Source organism: Phoenix dactylifera, chromosome 8, assembly GCF_009389715.1.
Source record: "Phoenix dactylifera cultivar Barhee BC4 chromosome 8, palm_55x_up_171113_PBpolish2nd_filt_p, whole genome shotgun sequence".
Classification (NCBI taxonomy): Eukaryota; Viridiplantae; Streptophyta; class Magnoliopsida; order Arecales; family Arecaceae; genus Phoenix; species Phoenix dactylifera.
In genome coordinates this window covers 4,052,642-4,073,903 of record NC_052399.1, presented here as the reverse complement: position 1 = coordinate 4,073,903, position 21,262 = coordinate 4,052,642, and the positions used below count along the sequence as shown (strand labels likewise).

General features: G+C 39.4%; 1 protein-coding gene across 2 annotated transcripts; it reads right to left on the bottom strand.

The window, feature by feature from the left end:
- Positions 1 to 958: 958 nt before the first annotated feature.
- Positions 959 to 9,397, bottom strand: LOC103708796 (boron transporter 4-like). 2 transcript variants are annotated; one of them, XM_008793881.4, is made up of 14 exons: positions 8,986 to 9,397; positions 7,004 to 7,109; positions 6,839 to 6,921; positions 6,502 to 6,694; positions 6,268 to 6,406; positions 6,011 to 6,176; positions 5,771 to 5,937; positions 4,538 to 4,711; positions 4,361 to 4,456; positions 4,163 to 4,279; positions 3,223 to 3,545; positions 2,206 to 2,485; positions 1,970 to 2,104; positions 959 to 1,438 (listed from the first exon to the last, which is right to left on the bottom strand). In XM_008793881.4, the coding sequence occupies exons 2-14, from the start codon at positions 7,105 to 7,107 to the stop codon at positions 1,406 to 1,408; spliced, it is 2,010 nt and encodes a 669-aa protein (XP_008792103.2). In that variant the 5' UTR covers positions 7,108 to 7,109; positions 8,986 to 9,397; the 3' UTR covers positions 959 to 1,405. The 2 variants fall into 2 exon arrangements, with proteins under 2 accessions (XP_008792103.2, XP_008792104.2); XM_008793882.4 differs by lacking the exon at positions 6,839 to 6,921 and having other exon boundaries at positions 6,971 to 7,109; positions 8,986 to 9,273.
- Positions 9,398 to 21,262: the final 11,865 nt, after the last annotated feature.

Below are 21,262 nucleotides of genomic sequence, written 5' to 3'. Positions count from 1 at the left end.
AGAAGGAGATGGACTGTATGTAGAAGTCCGAAGCCCTCCATTGGAAGGAAGAAACCCCTTTTTAGAGGGAGAAGCTCCCCTTTTATAGGGGGAGTGCCAGGGTTACCTGTGATGTGACTGGGCGAATTAATAGATTACCGTCACGATTCGACGTGGGCATGGAAGTAATGAGTTGCCGTGGATGGCCTGTTCCCATCATGGGAGGAGATGGCGTGCAGCCAGAGTTTGCTTGTGGCGCGCAGTGTAATCCATTTTTGGGAATGATGAGATGTTGACAATCATAGCAAGGTATGGTCCCTGGTTGATATGTCGTGGCGTGGCCGGCAAGTAAAGCATGGTGCGGTGAGGCTGCTGCAGGGCATGGCCGCAGCATGTGGACGACGAGGTCGGCCTTCTGTGCTCGGCCTTCTGAGCTCGGCAGCCTGCATGAGCTTGGTCTTCTGAGGTCGGCAGCCTTCTAAGCTCGACATTTTTCTGTGCTCGGCCTTCTAGTCTTGGCTTTCTGTGCTCGACCTTTTGAGCTCGGCCTTCGGAGCTCGGCAGCCTTCTGTGCTCGGCCTAAATGAGCTCGGCAGCCTGCATGAGCTCGGCCTAAATGAGCTCGGCAACCTTTTAAGCTCGGCAGCCTTCTGTTGTCTATTTATAGCAATTAATAAGATTACTTTTCGCCTTCTCCTTTCTGATTCATACGGGGGTTTAAATTTGTGATTCTAAAACAGAGATCTTCGTAGTTCGAACGCCGGAGCGGCGGAGGTCATGTTTCATTTGGCCCTATCCGGTATTAGCCATTAATGGTGCTTCTGAAAATTAAAGCACCGACATCTAAGCTAGGAACGGCTTCAGCTAAATCCCAAAAATGATATTTACAACATCCGTTCTCCTTGGAAATTTTTTAGTTATAGGCGACAAAATAAGCAATTAGATGCTGCTAGAAGGCAGACTTCAAAGCTCAAATTAATAAACTCGAGGCAATATTGCAAACTGCTATTTATTCATTAAACATAAAACAGAAATCTGATTCATCTCTTTTCCTTGGATAGCGGTATGAAACAAAAGCTACAAGCAATATATTCTGGTATATTCTATTTTTTGTATCAATATTCTTTCTTTTCTTTGGGGACCTGAATACATGATTCGGCTGGGAAGTTCTGTAAATTCTTTATTGGAGCCTGTAATTCCTCTGAAGAATAATCAGAAGAATATGCATCATACGTTGCACTACTCTGTCCTCTGCTTTCTCGTCGATTACTAAATTGGTTGTTGTGACAAGATGCCTCAACACCCATCCTATCTCATTATTTAAAGATATATATATTTCCCCAGAAGATGTTAGTAGCAAGCCCAGATGATCGGAGTCTCAAAAATTCATGTTGATTCATGTGAAAAGAGGAGAATCTTACCCTCCTCACTCACCCTGCAGGCTCGACTCAGGATGAACCTGCACGCAACAATGAGAATGCACGTCAGCCAACAAAATCAAATACAAGGCAAAGATTCGCTCCAGCAATAACAAGGCAAATGAGAAACTTCAGATGGTGCATCCATCGAATTTGATAAAGAAGATTAACGAGTTTGAAAATAAACTCTTTTTTTTTTTTTTTGGAAAACAAGCCTGTAGAAATGCCCCTGTTCCAGTTCCACAAATCCTGAACGGAGCAGGATTGAGATAGAAAATAAACATCGGTTTGGCTTTAAGGACGAAGATATGCTCCATCCTTGTACCGAATGGTTTATCATGTCTCTTCTTACCTAGACATCAAGGCTTTAAAATCTATTCCATCCTACGTAGTGTAAATTTAGAAGATAAGAAAGAGGCCTCCCATGGAACCTAGTAAAAGGCAGTTGGCAGGCGGAAAACCTATGTATTTTGAAAGAATTTCATGACGAGAAATACTAATAACACCACTTTGGGCTTTTTGGACAGACCAGAGCTTTTATTTTTAAATTCTTTTGGATAAAGTAATATTACCTGAATGTTTCTGTCTTCTCTGAAGCTGCATCTTAGTTTAAATTCCCCTCTACTGGTGGTGAGCTCATCCAATATTTCAGCATCGCACACTTCATCATTGCCATCATCACTGCCCGGTTGGGATGTCTCACATTCCTATAGATAAGGTAAATTGTCATATAGGAAGTGCACGCGTAAACCTTATATCCCTGTTGCTCTAAAGAGATCTCACATTCTTAGAATAGTTCAATACCCACCGTAAATGAGAGGCTGAGATGACGATGAGGGACTCCAGCAATTTCCTCGTATTCGGCTGCGTCCAATTCCCAGAGATGAAGTGGGTGAAAGAATTTGGGGAGGATATGCTGTCTGATGATGATCAGGAGGAAGAATGGCAATGGGAATAGAATTCCTGCTATAGGTATCCACGTCACCCCAAAACACAGTAGAAGATACGCAAGTTGGAGCAGCGTGAAGATAGCTATTTGTCTAAAGGGCACCGACTCCACAAAGGATGCATGGACACCTTCCAGAACCCTGCCAAAACATTATGGGATAACCAAGAAACGCAGTTAGTATCATAATTGCAGTCAATCAACTGAAGCTACACAGTGGGAACGAGAACGAAAAATAAAGACCTTAATGGCTTTAAATATCGTTTGAGAGGTCACTATATGAGCGATGCTGAACTCCACGATATATTACGAGAGCGAGAAAAATATTTTTCAGAACTAGGCAGTACAATTACATCTTATTTCCAGAATTCTCATGCATATTTACCGTTCACATCCTTTGAGAGAAAGAAAGGAAGACCTGCCAGCTGTATGAATACTTCTTAGGTCCTAATATTTGGGATGCACCATCCAAGATTTGAACACAGAACCTCTAGGCTATATATTTACAATAACCAAACAACACATGTAATACGTGATATTGGGCAGAATCTTTGCTAGACTCCGCACTTTGGGTATGTCTTATGTTTTCAAGTTTTTTACTCGCACTTCCAGTAAATTTAATCATCCAAACTCATGCCGCACAGGATTAGCAATTGATTCCATCCGCAATTACAAGTCATCGTTGTCTAACTGCAGTGTGTAGACCCCATTATTGATCATTGTCCTAATTAAATAGATTTTTGCACCTAGGGTTCCGAGTAAATTATCAAGGGAAAAAGAAGCTAGATGAAGATAATAAACTACTCGAGCTTTACACATCCATGCATCGGAAAGAACAGATTTATTTCCTGCTCAAAAGAACTGCTAAAATAAACTTACTTGTAACGCCGGCCGGGAGTAATGAACAGAAGTAGTATTCTTTCCCAGAACTGGTTCCCAGGAAGGCTGTCAATGGCCATGTAAGCAAAATACCCCCAGAGAACTGATGTAGGTATCTTCTTGATGATGGGCATAGCTCCAAGACAAGCACCCACCAAAATGGACTGCAACAGATTGCTCAACCTTTGCTCGTTGACCCGGACCGGCAAGTGGGCATCTATGTGCCTTTCTGGATCAAATCTGTCTTTCAACTCTCCTTCACCAGGTTCATTTCTCATAACAGCATCCTTTAAATCCTGCAGCTCTCTAGCTGCTGAGATTGTCTGCAGGAAGCATGGTCTTAATAAATTAGCTTAGCAAATAGTGATGCAATGCAATGATTCATGGTCAAGCACAAAACTCAGTTCTGGTTTCCTCAGAATAACTTCACAAACACCTGGTAGCCACAATGCCCAAATTGAGAAAAAGATCACTACTTCTCCATTAGTGCTTGAATGCTTGCTATTGGGCCCATCAACTAAAGCAAGACTCGGGATCCATGAAAGAGAAAAATAAAACCAGACTCTCCAGTGGAAAAGATGACAAATGAGACAATCCATTAAGGAAAATATATAGAGAAACACATGCACGGTGCTCTGTTAAGTTACACAAAAATATATAAGTTTACCAGTAATCATATATAAGTTTCTGTAATCTGCAACAATGTAACAAAGGGAAGATGTGGAAATGTGTAATAGTATGAGTCATATTGGCTAAGTGACACCTCTCGAACAGAATTATGTTCAGACAACAGAAGAATAGGCCTAACAGCAGTCATACATTTAAAAGACTGTCCGCGAATCAGAAGCATACTTATGGCTTCCGAATGTTTTGGTTAAAGGCATAAAACTATTGTTTCCACCAGGTATAAAGAAAAGCTTGCACATGTATGAGAACTTACAGTATGTCCATCGTCCATTTCTATGAAAACATCTTGCATTTTGCCATATATCTCCAAATTGCTAGCTCTCCGTTTAATGCTCTCTTTTGCACTTTGAACCATCTTCTTGCGAATTAACTGAAAAGATGAAGTGTAAAAACTCAGATGGAGTATGGACCAAAACTGCAGGAGCCAGAGCTCCAGAACACTTTCACTAACCTGCTTCTTGAGAACGGCAAGACTCTTGGTATGCATAGGTGACTGTGGAAGAACACCATTTGAAGGGGGAATTCCAAGCAACCCACAAATCAGAACCTGAATTTGTAAATTTAGAATACAAAAACCATCACATGTCTATTCATATGGATAAAGAAACCAAGCTAAATGGTCATATACCATGAATCCAAGGACAAAAATGTCATAATGGTAGGCAGAGGGGTTTTTAAGATTAAACTCCTTCTGCTGTGCCATCTGTGAAGCAACACTGTGGTCAAAAAAGTAGAGGCCCGCAACCATGAAAGCAGGTATTATGGCAGCAAATATGTAGACTGCAGGAACCGATAGCATATCCTGCATCACAACCAGCAAAAACTCAGTAAGTCGAAGTTTGTAAAATTAGTCAGCACAAGTTCCAATTGTAAAAAAACAGGAGATTGGGAATTTTGGAGGATCTTGTCCTTGCACATCATTTGGGGAGTTTGGCATGTGTGTGTGTGTGTGTGTGTGAGAGAGAGAGAGAGAGAGAGAGCAAGCAAGCAAATTAATGAAAGGATTAATGTTCCATAAAAAGAATAACGCAATCACCGGATAAGTTCTTTATCAAGGAATATACACATATCCTATTACTATAAAAGATGCACAACCACAGTACAGACCCATGCAGCCATGCTTAGAGAACAAGATGACTTTTCATTGGAAGTGCACTACGCGAATCTTCAAAATCCTTACTACAGGTAAAAAAGTGTTTCAAACCTCAAACTCCCACAGTACACAGACTATCATGATTAGTAACATTTGTCCTTTGGGATATCAAACTTTGGTATTTGAAAACCTCTACCCATGCATTGCTTTCTGTCACAAGAATCACGAAGTACAATAATACTTGCTCCAACATCTAGCTGCCTCTGGGGCCAACTATACAGCAACATTCCATAGATTAATTATCCTTTATATAAGTAATTTCTATGTACATATGTATGCATGGACGTGAGCTTGTGATGTATTATAAGTTCTTTCAGAGCTATCTCATAAATTAATTTCTCATCTAGGTGCATCAACAGAAATCTCTAATTTAAGTGGAACATGAATTCTCACAAATGGCTAGACAAATAACAATTTGCTTAGTATGTCGCCATTACCCCGTACCAACAATATAATAGACCTGATATTGGTGTCTAGGTATAGTTTCATTCTGATGGTCGAGCCCATTATTGATCCAATGATCCCTACATTCAGACGGTATCATAAGTTTGTCTGTGAGATACAACTCAAACTCTAAAAACAGCAAAATTCATATTATCAAATAACCTAAACTGTAAAAGTAAAACCATTTGAACAACCAGAATTGCTAATTTAATTGACAGAGCTAGGGCACCTCATGACAAGATAGCATAGCTAGAATTTTGTTACCTTAGCAACAGTCCAGTGGTGCAAGGAATTGGATTCCCAAGGAAGAGGACTAAAAAGCCTTCTTGGAACTCCAGAAGGGACTTTGCTTGGGACTGCAAATGACAATGCTGTCCAGACCAGGACCATCAGGGGAACCCCGTAGTCAGCAATGAAACTTCTAAACCACCCTGCATGAAATCCCCGGTATTCACATAGAGAAAAACTTAAGTGGAAATCAAGAAATCTAGATATTATACAAACCCGTGCCATATCTCCATCCCCTTGCCCTTCTGCTCTTTAATGCAGTATACAACAGGCCAATGGCAAATATAATCCCCAGCAGACCATTTATATAAAGCCACTGAAACTGGTAACGTGGTAGAGCTCCATCTTCACCTTCAGGTATATTAAATTCATTTACCATTCCCTGCAGGTGAAGTTCAAACAAGTTCAATATGTAATATTAATGTCTTCATTGGGGGATGTGGATAACAAATCAAATTATATCAAGAATGCACCTTAATAGCTTCTTGAACGAAGAGAACCGTGATCAACATCCCAAAAAGTTCTCCTGCAACCCTTGTAAATCTAGTAATAACAGCCGAAGCATTAAAAATTGCTAGAAGAAATAGCATACAAGCAGTCCAGATGCAAACCCTGTGCAAAGTAAAGGAAAGGAAATTAGATCAAACAGTCTAAGAAAAAAGACAAAAAGAAACAAACAGAACAAGCTCCTGTCTGGAATGCAGTACCATGCTGCCCAAGCCAAATATAGATGCTCGCCTAGATCTTCCCGTCCTTTGGCAAATTTGTATAAGTATGTGTACATTATCACAGTGGGTTCTGCAACACCTACAATCAACAGGGGCTGCCCACCAAGTATTGAATGTATGATGCCACAGATAGCAGTTGAAGCCAAGGCTTCCACCGTGCTTAGTTTGCCATCTATAACAGGTTAATAGGTTAATTCTCAGAACTCTTGACATCATTCTAAAGCAACTGAAAGATGGAAGATTAAAGCTGACAGCTTCGTTACAGATATACTTTGGAGAGGATCATTAATTTATCAACAGTAAGAAGAGCACCAACCAGTGTCACTACTTAGTTGCTCTCCGAATGCAATGACTGGAAGCGCAGATGCGAAAAAGATAAACATTGTTGGGGCCAATATCCTGACAAATGATAAATACAAGAAATATCAGGATCACAACCAATTAGTACCTATTTCATGCAGAGAAGAAGTCATGACCGTACTTGATGCCTGAAGTAAATCCACTAATCCAGTCTTGCCTATAGCACTGTGCTCTTCCTTTGACATCCTTGGCGATCCCCCTGAAGGGAGCTCTAATGTGATCCATTCCTGATATAAAAGTCATACAAACATGAGGTATGGCAAAGATGGGGTCATATGAAAATTCAAAAGAAGCCTCAAAAGGCAAATCCTTAAAACAGGAAGCTTTTCACTGTCACAAAAACTTGTGATTTTCATTTCAAGCTTCTCGATCATGGTTGCATTTATAATGTTTTTAAGAAAACAAGGTACACAAGCATATTCAGAAATGTTACACAGTATACCTGATAAAAAGTGCTCAAGTCTAGTATTCTAAATAAAATAATGATGCCATATAACTTAAAAATTACACCAAAAAAATTGTAATATTTTCACAAAATTAGAGCTTCAATCATTTGAAATAGCACTATAATACACAAAGAAACTAAACATATATATACTCAAGAGACAGTAACATCTTAGTGTTTTTCTTAAACAAAGGAAAGACTACAAATCCTAAAATATCCATGTAAATTAAGAAAGTACAGCGGCATGAAGGTTGTTGTAACCCTAATACGATTTCTGCTAACTGATTTTAGCTGCTACAGTGGAAAAGAGAATTATGAAGATGGCAGACAGCTATAAGTTTAAAACAACCAGTAAATAAAAAATCCCTTCGCCTAATGATAAAACAGCTGCAAAAATGCCCCGGTGACTACGGGGTTCTCTTAGTTAAAACCGTTCATCACGAAAAAAGGAGGTCAGAGCAAGCAGTGTAAAATAATATATTGGAGAAAAAAATGAAGATTGATACTTATGAAATAACTAAATATCTGATTTTAAAAGATTAAAAAAAAAGACGCAGATGTAATTTTAATACTATGCAAAGAACTGGACCAAAAAAAGTTTCGCTGCTGCAACCATGTTCTGCTACTGTGAAACCGATTGAAGATTTCTTTAGTTTTCAAATTTATAAAAAAATGTTTCTGGTACCAGGACATGGGAACGCGTAGAACAGAAAATCATTTTTTGGAGAATAAATTAAATCAAACACCAAATAAAAAAAACCGTAATGCCTATGCTAGCAAATCGAGATATCTACGAACCATCATCGAGGAATAAAACAACAAAACCAACTCACGGGGTATAAACTAATCTATTTATAGATCTGAAATCAAGCAACCGTGAATCTGCTCCATCCAAGAACAGTGACAATAGAACCATGTAGGACAAAGAACATCAGAGACACCACCAGAAAAAACATTCGATACATTCATGCAATCAACACTGAGTTCATGAAATAAAATCTCAGAAACAGAAATCAATCAGCTCCAGAGAACAGCAGTGAAAATCTCGTCAAACATAAAGTAATATATTTATTCATAGCTCTTAATATTCAGAATTAGTACAAGATTCTTTGTTCAACAAAAGTGGGAAAAAAGAGAGAGAACAAAGAGAACAAAAACGATCACAGAAAATTTCATTGAAATAACCGGTAAACATAAACCGCACCCTGTTTCACCAGAGAGAATACCATTGTACAGATTCAAGAACAGAATCAATTGAACGGACATACAGAATTTTTGCAAAAGAATAAAAAACGTTATAAAAAGAGACATCTAAACACGATATTTTCGACACCAGAGCGCCCGGATGTAAAACTTAACACCAAGAAAATAATCATAGCAGAAATCCAAGAAAAGAAATAGAAAATTCGAGAAGCCATTTGTAATCACAGAAAACACTATCATCCTTTATTTCCGTACACGAAACACCGCCTCCCGGCTTCTTGATATCCGGGCAACTCGATTTGATATCAAAAAATACGCGACAACATAATATAAAAAATCGAAACAAGATTCAGGGAAACAAGAACGAAACAAGAACGAAACAAGAACAGAGATTCTTTTTTTAAATAAAAAGAAAGAGAATAAGACGAAAGATAAAAGAAAAAGATCTCCGATACCAGCAACGTCGCTGCTCTGCGAGAGAGGGAGAGAGAGGAGGAGGAGCTCCAAGAAAAGCTCCTCGTCCCCTCAGAGACGAATGCCGGCCAGAAGCCTAGCAAACGGAGGAAGGAGTCGGGTAAATAGAGCCGCTCAACGGACACAGGCGGCGTCGAGAGGACCGTCGAGAAGCCCTCCGGAGTGCTCCACAGAACGCGGAGATTCAAAGATGGGAAGGGAGGAGGTGGGCTCTAGTTTCCGCCCGCTCCTCGTGGTTCATAAAAGAACCTACCCCGCGATTGGCCTTCAGACACGTGTCCAGATCGGAGCGATCGGGACCGCTTGGTGATTCCCAACCCCCCGCGGCTTTCCCTCCCTTGCATGCGGGCGCGGACGAAGGAGATCCCGTGTGCTCCCTCATACACCGAAACGCCGTGCAGACCAACTCGTTTGACTCTTTTGAACTGAAAAAGTCGGGGCGGCGGCCCAGCGGCCCGCCGATCCGCGAGAATTTTATTTGATTTATTTACAAAAAGTTGTACTGTTGGCTCTGCTTAAAAGCACTATGAAATCACCACCGTCCATCTTGGGTTTTGGCGTGTGGGGCCCACATTTATTCGTACCGGTGTCTGTCTTCGCCAGCTGGGCCGCCGGTCCAAGTTCCACTGTTCAGCAGCGGCGGTCAAAAGAGGAGGTGCGCCTTACACCTAACCATCGGACCCGGTTATTCCCGAGGAGACGCCCCAAGGAACGGCCTATTTTTAATGGGGCCGTTGGGGGAGGGCTGCTACCCTCGCTTACAGGAAGTTACAAAGCATGGACCGAGCCGGGCGGGTCTCCTGCTTATACATGTACACGGAGAGAACGGTTCTGATTTCGGTCTGCGAAGGACGAGATCGGCGGGCTTGGGTGAACCGCGGAGCGCCCTTGCAGTGGTGGGGCCGCGTAAAGGCCTGGCCGGTCACACGCGATGCTCGGGGTCGGGGGTCGGAGACGCTAACATGGGGTGGATGGGCTGAAATAATAACGCGATTAATTAGGCAATGGCAACGATGATTTAAGGCAATAATAACGCGATTAATATCCTTACTAAAATATTAGCATGTCTAATATATACGCATTCTAGAGATCTATATTAATAATAGGATTCTTTATCAAAATATAATTATAATATAATATTATTAATAAAAATTTATTAGCTTATTAAACATTATTAAATAAATAACTTTTTATTAGAAATACTGAAATAATATAGAAAGTAATGATACAGCTAATAATTATATTTACTTGCTATATGTTGATATTGCTGTACCATATGCAAATCTTGCCTGGATTATTAGATTATATTAATTTTAATTATATTTTTATGGTCATGGTTTCGCTTAGAAGGGAAAGGACAACCACTAACGTATCTATTAGATTGCAGTTACATATTTTTCAGATATAATAATTTTCTATTTCTTATTATATGCAGGATGGATCAATATTTTGTTATTTTATTATAATATATTATGTTACTATATCGATAGATATACACATACTGTTATAATTTTGTATAATGATAGTATAGCGTAGTATTAATAATTAAATTTATTCTAGTAGAGATTTCTATTCTACTATATCTTTTCTATATTATATTTCAAGTATGATTAAAAAAAAAAAAATTGTACCCCAAGCATTGAGCTCTCCACTAGTCATATGGACATTAATGTATCTTAATAATATAATTTAGATCCTTCCTGCATTCCACATTACCATTAAGAAGGTGAAAGCAATGTATTAACTAAATCAATATCTTAATTAAATCATGTACTAAGGAAGTACAAACTATATAATAATATTTTTTCATTTATTATATACACATTATAATAATTACAAAAGAATACGTATAACACTTGAAATAAATATATCAAGCATTCATAATTTATCTAATATAATATAACAATTATATATAACAAAAAAGTATATAATGTTAGTATATTTAATTTATTAAAATATATATTTAAGATCATATATAATACCTATATGTTTATAATTTAATTTTAATTCAAACTCAAGCCAATCGATACAACTATAACTTTCAAATTCAGTATAATCTATACTCTAATCTGCACATAGGTAATTGACTCCATGGCTTCAAATAACAGCTGTTACAAATAGTGTAATAGCACCATGATGATTTTAACAGACTTACATAATATTTCAAATTCAATTTATTACGCTGCTATATTATTTTTAAAGAATAATTGCAAATAGATGAAAAAAATCATACTAGTTATCAGCTATTACAAAATGCAATGCAAAAGTGATGCTGGTCGAGGAAAACACACTGGGCAAAACTTACATAGTTCATCACAATCCAATCAACCTCCCCCCAAGATACATATTAAAAAATATATATATATTCTGTTGAGTGAATTTCTTTGAGAATATATGATTACTACTACTGCAAGAATGCCGACAATCACATATCTTCTTTGATATATCTCAATTTGTATAAAGCGCAGTGCCTTTTAATATTGTCTGTTCAAATTAATCTTTCTTCACTACTACAATGGCAAACTCATGGAGCGGAGTCTACACGTCTCTACCCTCGACATTTTCACCTCCACTTGACTTTGGTCTTCATAGTCATCTTTCATGCAGACATTCATGTGCTTTAATTGCTTTTCCATATTTACTTTGTTAGGAGCCGTAAATAATAATATCGACATTCCAGAATCTCAGTCATCTATCAAAGACTTCAATCCTTTCCCCACCAAAAAGGCAAAAACTTAGATGCTTTTATTAGACGTTATAATAGCATATAATGCATGGTATTAAGACTTCTAGGAGTTTGAGTAGGACCCTTCCTATTTCCTTCTTTCTTGCATGACATAAGGAATAGTTCTCCTCCTCTCTCTCCTCCTCTGAAGGAATGCTTTTTGGTAAGAAATCATAAATCGCTTGCTTTTTAGCTGGCGGACCTCGCCTCCCAAGGTTTCTCTCAAGAAAAAGGAAAAAAGAGTTTTTTTTTGGGAGAAAAAGGAAAATATTTTGGGCCATTAACAGCACTCTTATATCTCAGTAGTTTTCACGAGTAATGCCAACCCTTTTACAGCAGGTGGAAAAATGGCATTCTGTGCACAGGGTCGGCTCCTTGCAAGCATTGGTCAGAGAAGACACAAGGTCTTGTAAGAGCATGGCATCTTCCTAGCTCACTTCTACGTAACAAGGTTCCACTCTCTTTTTCCCATCCAAGACACGGCTTCCAGTAGAATACAACCCGAAAAAAAGAGCTTTCCCACCCATGGCCATGACCAATATAATTATAAGAAATCATTCTCTATGTCCCTAAAAGGTTCCCAATCAGCTGTAATCGCGTTACTTTTTGTTTAAAGACTGTCAGGAGGATTTACCCAAAAAAAAAAAAAAGACTGTCTGGAGCGAAGTTGGTCAACATGCGGACTTTTGCTTGAAAAATGAGATTAAAAATATAATAAATATTTTACATATTTTTTTCATATAATAAAAAATGAGTGCTCAATTAAATATAAATCACTCTGCTAGGCATTTTATTTTCATAAATCAATTTCTTAAAAAACATATTTTGATAAGATTTTTTTTTTTTTGCGAACCAAATGAGTTGTAAAAAAAAATAAATCTGAAGATAGTATTTGTCATATTCATACCAATTAATAAAATTTCCTTGTTTCCCACAGATTACCTTCATGACTATTTTTTTAAAATCATAGATGCACCTGCGAGTCTTTCCGTCTCTGTCTCCATCTAAATGCCAATCTATATGTGGCAGGGGCCATGTGATCGGCTAGACGCGGTCCCAACACAGAGATTCTCCGGATCACCAAATGCGTAGCGCCTGGCCTATCCTATGTAAGCCATCCTACAAGTTGACGGTGTATGGCCGAACGAGAGCATTGAAAAAAATATTGTGCTGCAAGTACATTGCTTTAGGGTGTTCGTCAATGAATGTATGTTTAGACCATCCAATTATTTCAAGAATTGAAGAGGATCGGGCGAAATTCGCCGCTGCAACTCTTGCCTCAAATGCTAACAAGATCTGAAGTTTGCCCGCCGCTGCAACTCTTGCCTCAAATGCTAACAAGATCTGAAGAGGATCGGGCAAAATTCGCCGCTGCAACACTTGCCTCAAATGCTAACAAGATCTGAAGAAGATCGGGCAAAATTCGCCGCTGCAATACTTGCCTCAAATGCTAACAAGATCTGAAGAGGATCGGGCAAAATTCGCCGTGCAACTCTCTTGCCCCACATGCTAACATCAAAACTTCGTAAGGCGGACAGTATGATCCAAGATCCTAAAGTGTTGTACTGCATTCGATGGCCGCCATCAGAAGATGAATAGTTGTCAACAAAGATAGTTATAGTATTGTACTGCTGTTGATAACTGTCCATTTTCTGATGGCGACCATTAAACATGGTATAGCAATGTATAGTGCGATCTGTATACTGAGGGTGCCGCAACTCCATCTTAGTATCTTACCCACCAGCTTAGTTTTTATGTTATGTTGATACAAAATGACCTAAGATCTTCTGCAGTGCACACTGCTAGAGTGCCGTACTGCATTTGATGGCCGCCATCAGAAGATGGACAATTGTCAATAGCAACATGCCATGTATAGCTGCGGTATTGTACCACTGTTGATAGCCATTCATTTTCTGACGGCGACACTGTACGTGTGTCACCCCATATTACGTGCTCGCGGAGGGTGCGACAACTTGCATCTTCGTGTCTTACCCACCATTACCTCTTTTCTAACAGGATACGAGCCGATCATCAGCTACCACCCGTTTCCATAAAAGGAAGCCACCAGCCTAGCTCATCGATTCATGCACATCCAGTGATGAGTCTAGGGCGGGGCTTTTCGTGTGAGCTGCCGATCCCAATTGCAATCACGCACAGCTCAGCCATGACGCACGTACACTTGTAATTTGGAGTCAAGCTCAGGATCTCTGTCAGGAAAAAGAGAGAAACATCTACTGTTGGTCAGGTCTATGCGTGCCATCGTGAGTCATTGAAGTTATTCAGAATCACAACTTCTATGAGCAGTTGAGACTATTGCACCATCCAATTATTTCGAGGGATCCGCGAAATTCACCGCTAAGGCCGACAAGCTTTCTAGTATCTATATTGTGTTGGACCCAAGATCCTCTGCATTTCATGGCTGTCATCAGAAGATGAACAGTTATCAACAAGAAGATGCCATGCATAGCTACGGTATTGTATCATGGTTGATAGCCGTTGACTTTTTGACGGCGACACCGTGTGTCACCCCATATCACCTGCTCGCATAGGGTGCGACGATTTTGCCTATTTTTCTAACAGGATACGGCACCTCATGCTCGCGTAGGGTGCGACGACTCTACCTATTTTCTGACTTGATATGAGCCGATCACCATTAAAGAGCATCGCTTCTTCCTTCCTCACTTCGACGTAACAAGGTTCCGCTCTCTTTTTCCCATCCAAGACACGGCTTCCAGTAGAATACAACCGGAAAAAAAGAGCTTTCCCATCCATGGTCCTGACCGGTATAATTTAAAAAAATCATTCTTTATGTCCCTAAAAGGTTCCGAAACAGCTGTAATCGCGGTTCCTTCTTTTTTAAAGACTGCCTGGAGGATTTACCCAAAATAAAAAAAAAAAACCTGTCGGGAGCAGAGTTGGTCAACGAGCGGACATTTTGCTGGATAGATCAATGAATAAAATTTTTTTATTAAAAAATAATAAATATTTTATATATTTTTTAAAAATAGATGTTTAATCAAATACAAGCTGCCCTATAACATACTTTTTTTTAAATCAAATCGAATATATCAAAACTATTTTTTAGATATTATATTTTTATAAATTATTTTTTAAAAAAAATATTTTGATAAAAAAAATTTCAACCCAAATAAGTCCTAAAAAATATAGGACTGAGGATGGTTATTTGCCACATTTATAGCAATTAATAAGATTACTTGTTTCCCACACCATTACGTTCGTGTCTATTTTATGAAACCATAGATGCACCCTCCCTGACTCTACCTAAATGTCAACCTATACGTGTGGTAGGGGGCTAGACATGGGCCCAACAGAGAGATTCTCGGATCACCAAATGCCTAGTGCCTGTCTTATTTATCCTATGTAAGCCAGTTGACGGTGGATGGCTGGTCAAGAGCATTGAAAAAAATATTGTGTTGCGGGTACATTGCTCTACGCTTTCATCAATGTACGTATGCTTAGACCGAATTATTTCAAGAGATCGGCAAAATTCGCAGCTAGGGCAGACAAGCTTTCTAGTTTCTATATTATATTTACACAATATGACCTAAAATCCTCTGCAGTGCACGCTACTGCATAGCCATCATCAGAATGTATAGCTACGGTATTGTACCATAGTTGATAGCCGTTGATTTCTTGATGGCGACACCTTGTATCAACCCATATCACCTGCTCGCGTAGGGTGCGATGACTTTAACTCTTTTCCAACAAGACACGACACCCCATATGACATGCTCACGGAGGGTGCGACTACTTTACTTGATATCATCGATGTGATAAAGTTTGATATACTTAAAATTTTGGGCCATGACAGAGGAGGGTGAAGGATATGTTAGTGTCGCAGGGTATAGTGAAGGCCCTGTACGGAAAGAAACCAGATGATATGGATGATGCAGAATGGAAGAAATTGGAGGCGAAGGTTTTTTCAAATATACGACTTTGTCTAGCTGATGACCTGATGCATCCATCATGGACGAGAAATCTCCAGCAGCAATTTGATCAAAATCAGAGAGTCGGTATATGTGCAAATCATTGACGAACAAGCTCTATCTTAAGCAGAAACTGTATAGTGTTAAAATGGCGGAAGGTTCTAATTTAAGCCAACATATCAATGTGTTCAATCAGATTGTTAATGATCTGCAGCATATTGATGTGAAGTTTGAAGACGAAGATAAGACATTGATGTTTATTGCATTCTTTACCCGCTTCTCCTACGTATGAAAACTTGGTTACAACTCTAACATAGAAAAATGAGACCCTAAAGTTAGAGGACGTCATTGGAGCCTTGTTAGGTTTTCACTAGAAGAAGAAAGCCAGTGATGAGAGTTCTCAGGTGGAAAGCCTAGTGACGAAGGGTAACCAAGAGCGTGGACGAAGCAACATAAGGAATGGATCGAGTCGTAGTAAATTTCGGTCTAAATTCAGAAAAAAGAAGGGCATAGCATGCAACAAGTGTAGGAAGCAGGGTTATGTAAAGCGGAATTATCTTGAGAGAAAGAAGGGTAAAGATGGTGACATATCTAAAGAGTCTTATAAGTCTGCAAATATAGTGAAAGAAGACATTGATAGCAGTAACGGTGATATACTTTCAGTTTTATCCAGTTCATATCATCTCTCGAATTCTTGGATTTTGGATTCAGCATGTTCCTATCACATAACACTCAACAAAAATTGGCTCGACACCTATGGGTTAGCTAATTCTGGTTCTATTTTATTAGGTAACGATGCTTAATGCAAAGTCATTGGAATAGGAAATATCATAATTACTATGTTTGATGGTTTGGTTAGAACATTGTGTGATGTTAGACATGTTCCAGATTTAAGAAAGAATCTAATTTTATTAGGTACCTTAGACACTAACAGTTTTTGTTACAAGTCTCAAGGTGGAGTAATGAAGGTTAGTAGATGTGCTATGATAGTGATGAAGGGGCAAAAAGTAGAAGGGAACATCTACAGGTTGATAGAGACTACTATTGTAGGTGGAGTTGCTGTTGTAGAGTCTGAGTCTAATAATACAATCTTGTGGCATATGTGTTTGGGTCATATGAGTGAACATGGTATGCTGAAACTGCAAAAAAAAAATTTTCTGAAGAGTGTTAAAACTTGCAAATTAGATTTTTGCAAGTATTGTGTTCTTGAAAAACAGAACATGGTACAATTCAGGACTGCCATACATAAAACAGATGATATTCTTGACTATGTTCATACAAATGTTTGGGGACCAGTCAGAGTAGCATCACGGGGTGGATATATGTATTTCATAACTTTTATTGATGATTTCTCAAGAAAAGTTTGTATGTACTTTATGTAGCAAAAGTCAGAAATGTTTGCCAAGTTCAAGTTGTGGAAAACTATAGTAGAAAACCAAACAGGAAGAAAGGTCAAATGTCTCCGATCAAATAATGGGACTGAGTACGCAGATTCAAAGTTTATGGAGTTTTGTGAGCATCATGGAATTAAGAGACACTTCACAGTATGCAAGACACCTCAGCAAAACTGTGTGACAGAAAAGATGAACAGGATAATTGCAGAAAGAGCATGGTGTCTCAGGCTAAATGCAGGGTTTACAAAGAACTTCTGGAAAGATGGAGTGAGTATGGCATGCTTTTTGATTAACAAGTCACCAAGAGCAACACTAGATGGTAAGGTTGCAGAGGAGGTGTGGACAGATAATGAGGTAGACTACTTAGGTTGAGAGTGTTTGGATGTCGAGCCTACATGCATATTTCTAGTGAGAAGAGGTCAGAGCTAGACCTGAAGTCTAGACAGTGTATCTTTCTGAGGTATCGGAAAGGAGTGAAAGGGTATAAGCTTTGAGATCCAAAGGCAAACAAGGTGGTGATCAGCAGAGATGTGATTTTTGATTAGAAAGCCATGTTGAAGAGTACTTAGAAAGAAGAGAAGCAGGTGCCAGAAAATTACAGCAACAATAAGTAGGTAGAGTTAGAGAGTTCTGTCAGGGAGAGCAATATTTAGGGTACAGAGACTTCTATCTCAGTAGATCAAGAGCATCACAATATAGCCACAGGCAGACCCAGACGCACTATCAAGCCACCAACTAGGTATGGTTTTGAAGATTTGGTTTCCTATGCATTAATCACTAGCAGTGGAGATCTTACTACTTTTTAGAAAATGGTTCACAACCAAGAGAAGAGCAGATGGATGGGTGCTATGATGGAGAAGATGCAATATTTGAATAAAAATCAGACATGGGAGTTGGTGGAGCTTCTGGAGGGGAAGAGAGCGATAGGATGCAAATAAGTGTTCAAGAAAAAGAAAGCAATATCAGAAAAAAATGAAAAAAGTTCAAGGCACGTCTGGTAGCAAAGAGATACTCACAGAGGGATAGAATTGATTATGATGAGATTTTCTCCCCAGTGGTCAGACATAGTTCCATCAGGGCAGTGTTAGCATTGGTAGCAAATTACGATATGAAGTTGGAGAAGATAGATATAAAGACAACTTTTCTCCATGGTTTCTTTCGGTGACATATTGCTTGAGAAAGTTCACACTTCTGAAAATGCAGCAGAAATATTGGCAAAACCTGTTACTGGAGACAAGTTCAAGCATTGCTTGAACTTGGTTAACATCTCTAGATACTAGAGAGGAGCTGTTCGAACCCATCGGCATCGGGTGGTGTCCTAGGTTATCTTTTCTCCTAAGGGGTAATCACCAATGTAGAGATTGTTAGAATAAGTGGCTCATATATGAGTGGTACATTAGTATTCTAACGGATCGGAGTGAAGCAACGACATCTGCTTATCTTTGGGGCGATTATCTAGTACTTTATTTTACCAGGGACGCTGATAGGGCTGGAAGTCCGAGGCTAGGGTTTAAGTATAAATATCTTGTAACTCTTGTTATTTTTGAGATAGTTAAATTACAGCCATTTCGCTTTCGTGGACGTAGGCATATTGCTAAATCACGTAAAATCCCTTTGTTTGGTTCGTCTTCCTCTTCTTCTCTCTCAATTCTTCATACTGTTCATCGATTGAAGCCTGCGATTGTCACCAACATCAACATGCGGACATTTTGTTTGAAAAATTAGATCGATAAATAAAATCTTTTTTTAAGGATATAATAAATATTTTACATTTTTTTTCAAAAAAATAGATGTCTAACCAAATATAAGATGCTTTATAATGTACCACTTTTCGTAATTAATCAAATATACCAAAAACTATTTTTTTAGATATTATATTTTTATGAATCAGCTTTTCATAAAAAATATTTTGGCAAGGAAAAAAAAAATTTGCGAACCAAATGAGTCCTTAAAAATAGGACCGAGGATAGTTATTTGCCACATGTATAGCAATTAATAAGATTATACTTGTTTCCCACACCATTACCTTCGTGCCTATTTTATGAAATCATAGATGCAACCTCTCTGACTCTACCTAAATGTCAACCAATACGTGTGGCAGGGGCCATGTGAATGTGATCGGCTAGACACGAGCCCAACAGGGAGATTCTCGGGATCACCAAATGCCTGGTGCCCGTCTTATTTATCCTATGTAAGCCATCCTGCAAGTTGACGGTGTGTGGCTGGACAACAGCATTGAAAAAAAATATTGTGCTACAAGTACATTGCTTTACGGTGTCCGTTAATGTTTGTACGTTTAGACCATCCAATTATTTCGAGGGATCCGCGAAATTCGCCGCTAAGGCAGACAAGCTTTCTAGTTTCTATATTATGTTGGCACAGCATGACCGAAGATCCTCTGCGGTGCACGCAACTATATTATGGCCATCGTCAGAAGATGAACAGTTATCAACAACAATATGCCATGTATAGCTACGGTATTGTATCATGGTTGATAGCCATTAATTTTTTGAATGTCGCCCCATATCACCTGCTTGCATAGGATGCGACGACTTTACCTATTTTCTAACAGGATACGGCACCTCATGCTATTTTGATTGAATATGATAGCTGAACCGGCAGTCGTCACTATGCCGACTCCTCTCCGCTCCATTGTCCGTCTCGGGAGATCGATACGCTGGTGCTTAACTTATAATCCAGATTGAAACTTCGTGCTCGTGGTCAGGACCCAACACGTATAGGGTGCGACGTCTTTACCTATTTTCTAACGAGCCGATCACCAGCCACCACCCGTTCCCATAAAAGGAAGCCACCAGCCTCATTGATTCATGCACATCCAGTGATGAGTGTAGGGCGGGCCTTTTCGTGTGAGCTGCCGATCCCAATTGCAATCACGGATAGCTCAGCCATGACGCACACTTGTTGTTTGGAGTGAAGCTTAGGATCTCTGTCAGGAAAAAGAGAGAAACCTGAGCCCAGTGGGTGGCCCAGAAAAATCTATATATTGTTGGTCAGGTCTATGCGTGCCATCTTGAGCCATTAAATTTTTAACGAAACAGTTGTCATTTACTGAAAACTTCAACTTCATCTCGGGACTTCTGGTCCCCAGCGGAGGAAAAATAGAAACCTTGGAGCTCATGCGTATGGTGTGTTCAATGACTGACCGTGCATCACCAATGGCTCTGAATGCCAGAGAGACAGGTGACGCGGTTTGCTTTTGGATTCATGCAGGCAATCGATGTTGGACGTTTTAGAGACGAGGAAGGATGTCAGACAAAATTTGGTTCAGATTCAACCAGGATCCTCTGTAGTGTGGCTCGTGCACCACAAAATTCTATACATCTAGAGATGGCATCCATCAGGGGTTGGATGGGATCAAACAATACACACCGTATATGACATGGCATGTGCTCGTGAACTGTCATGTTTGATGGCCATCAGTCCTTTGATAGCAGCCATCCACCGCAGCAGCATCAAATAATACGCGCCATGTATGACATAGTATGTGCTCGTGAACTGCCTTGTTTGATGGTCACCAGTTCTTTGATAGCGACCATCCACCGCTGCACAGCACTTAGAAATACCACGCACGGCAGAGGATCCATGCTCTTTCAGATTCACGATGCACTAGATGTCAGATGGGTGCATTTGGCCACCAAGAGGAAAATGCAGAACTTTCCCTGTGAGGTTGTTTCTTTATACCAAGACAAGATGAATCTCATGGGTCATGCCCGCATTTATTCTTTGAGGAATTAATCGCCCATTTTCCTGGTATCTGTCACTTGTTTTTGTCCGTGCCAAATCCCTAATATCTATTGTTTATGCCAAACTCATTCAGGTATTTAGTTTTGTTCTTCGGGACCCAAAACCAATTGACACAACAATTTTAAATACAAATTAGATCAAGACAAGATACTTAGCAGCAGTACCCCATCAGAGTGCACCATATTCTCCCAACTCGCAGGACTGGAAAATATACTCCGGAGAGTTTGCTTCGTTGCTGTAAGCCTGTAACTCACCTTGCCTTATTATTGAGAGTTTTTTTTTGTTTTTGTTTTTTCTGTAGACAGTTCCAGAACAAATAGAACATGATTCAGTACCATCGGCACAAGAGCACTGTCAAATTCTACAAGTTATTCAGAATCACAACTTCTATGGAGCAGTTGAGACTACTGCACCGTGGCCTTTGTAG

Bases quoted from the DNA above. Each gene is read 5' to 3' on its own strand.
- LOC103708796 (XM_008793881.4), bottom strand. From the start codon at position 7,107: ATGGATCACATTAGAGCTCCCTTCAGGGGGATCGCCAAGGATGTCAAA. The intron at 5,938-6,010 runs GTTTGTATAATA...GATTTCATGCAG, and splicing joins GGGATGGAGATATGGCACGG to GGTGGTTTAGAAGTTTCATT. The intron at 4,280-4,360 runs GTTAGTGAAAGT...TCATCTTTTCAG, and splicing joins TTGCCGTTCTCAAGAAGCAG to TTAATTCGCAAGAAGATGGT.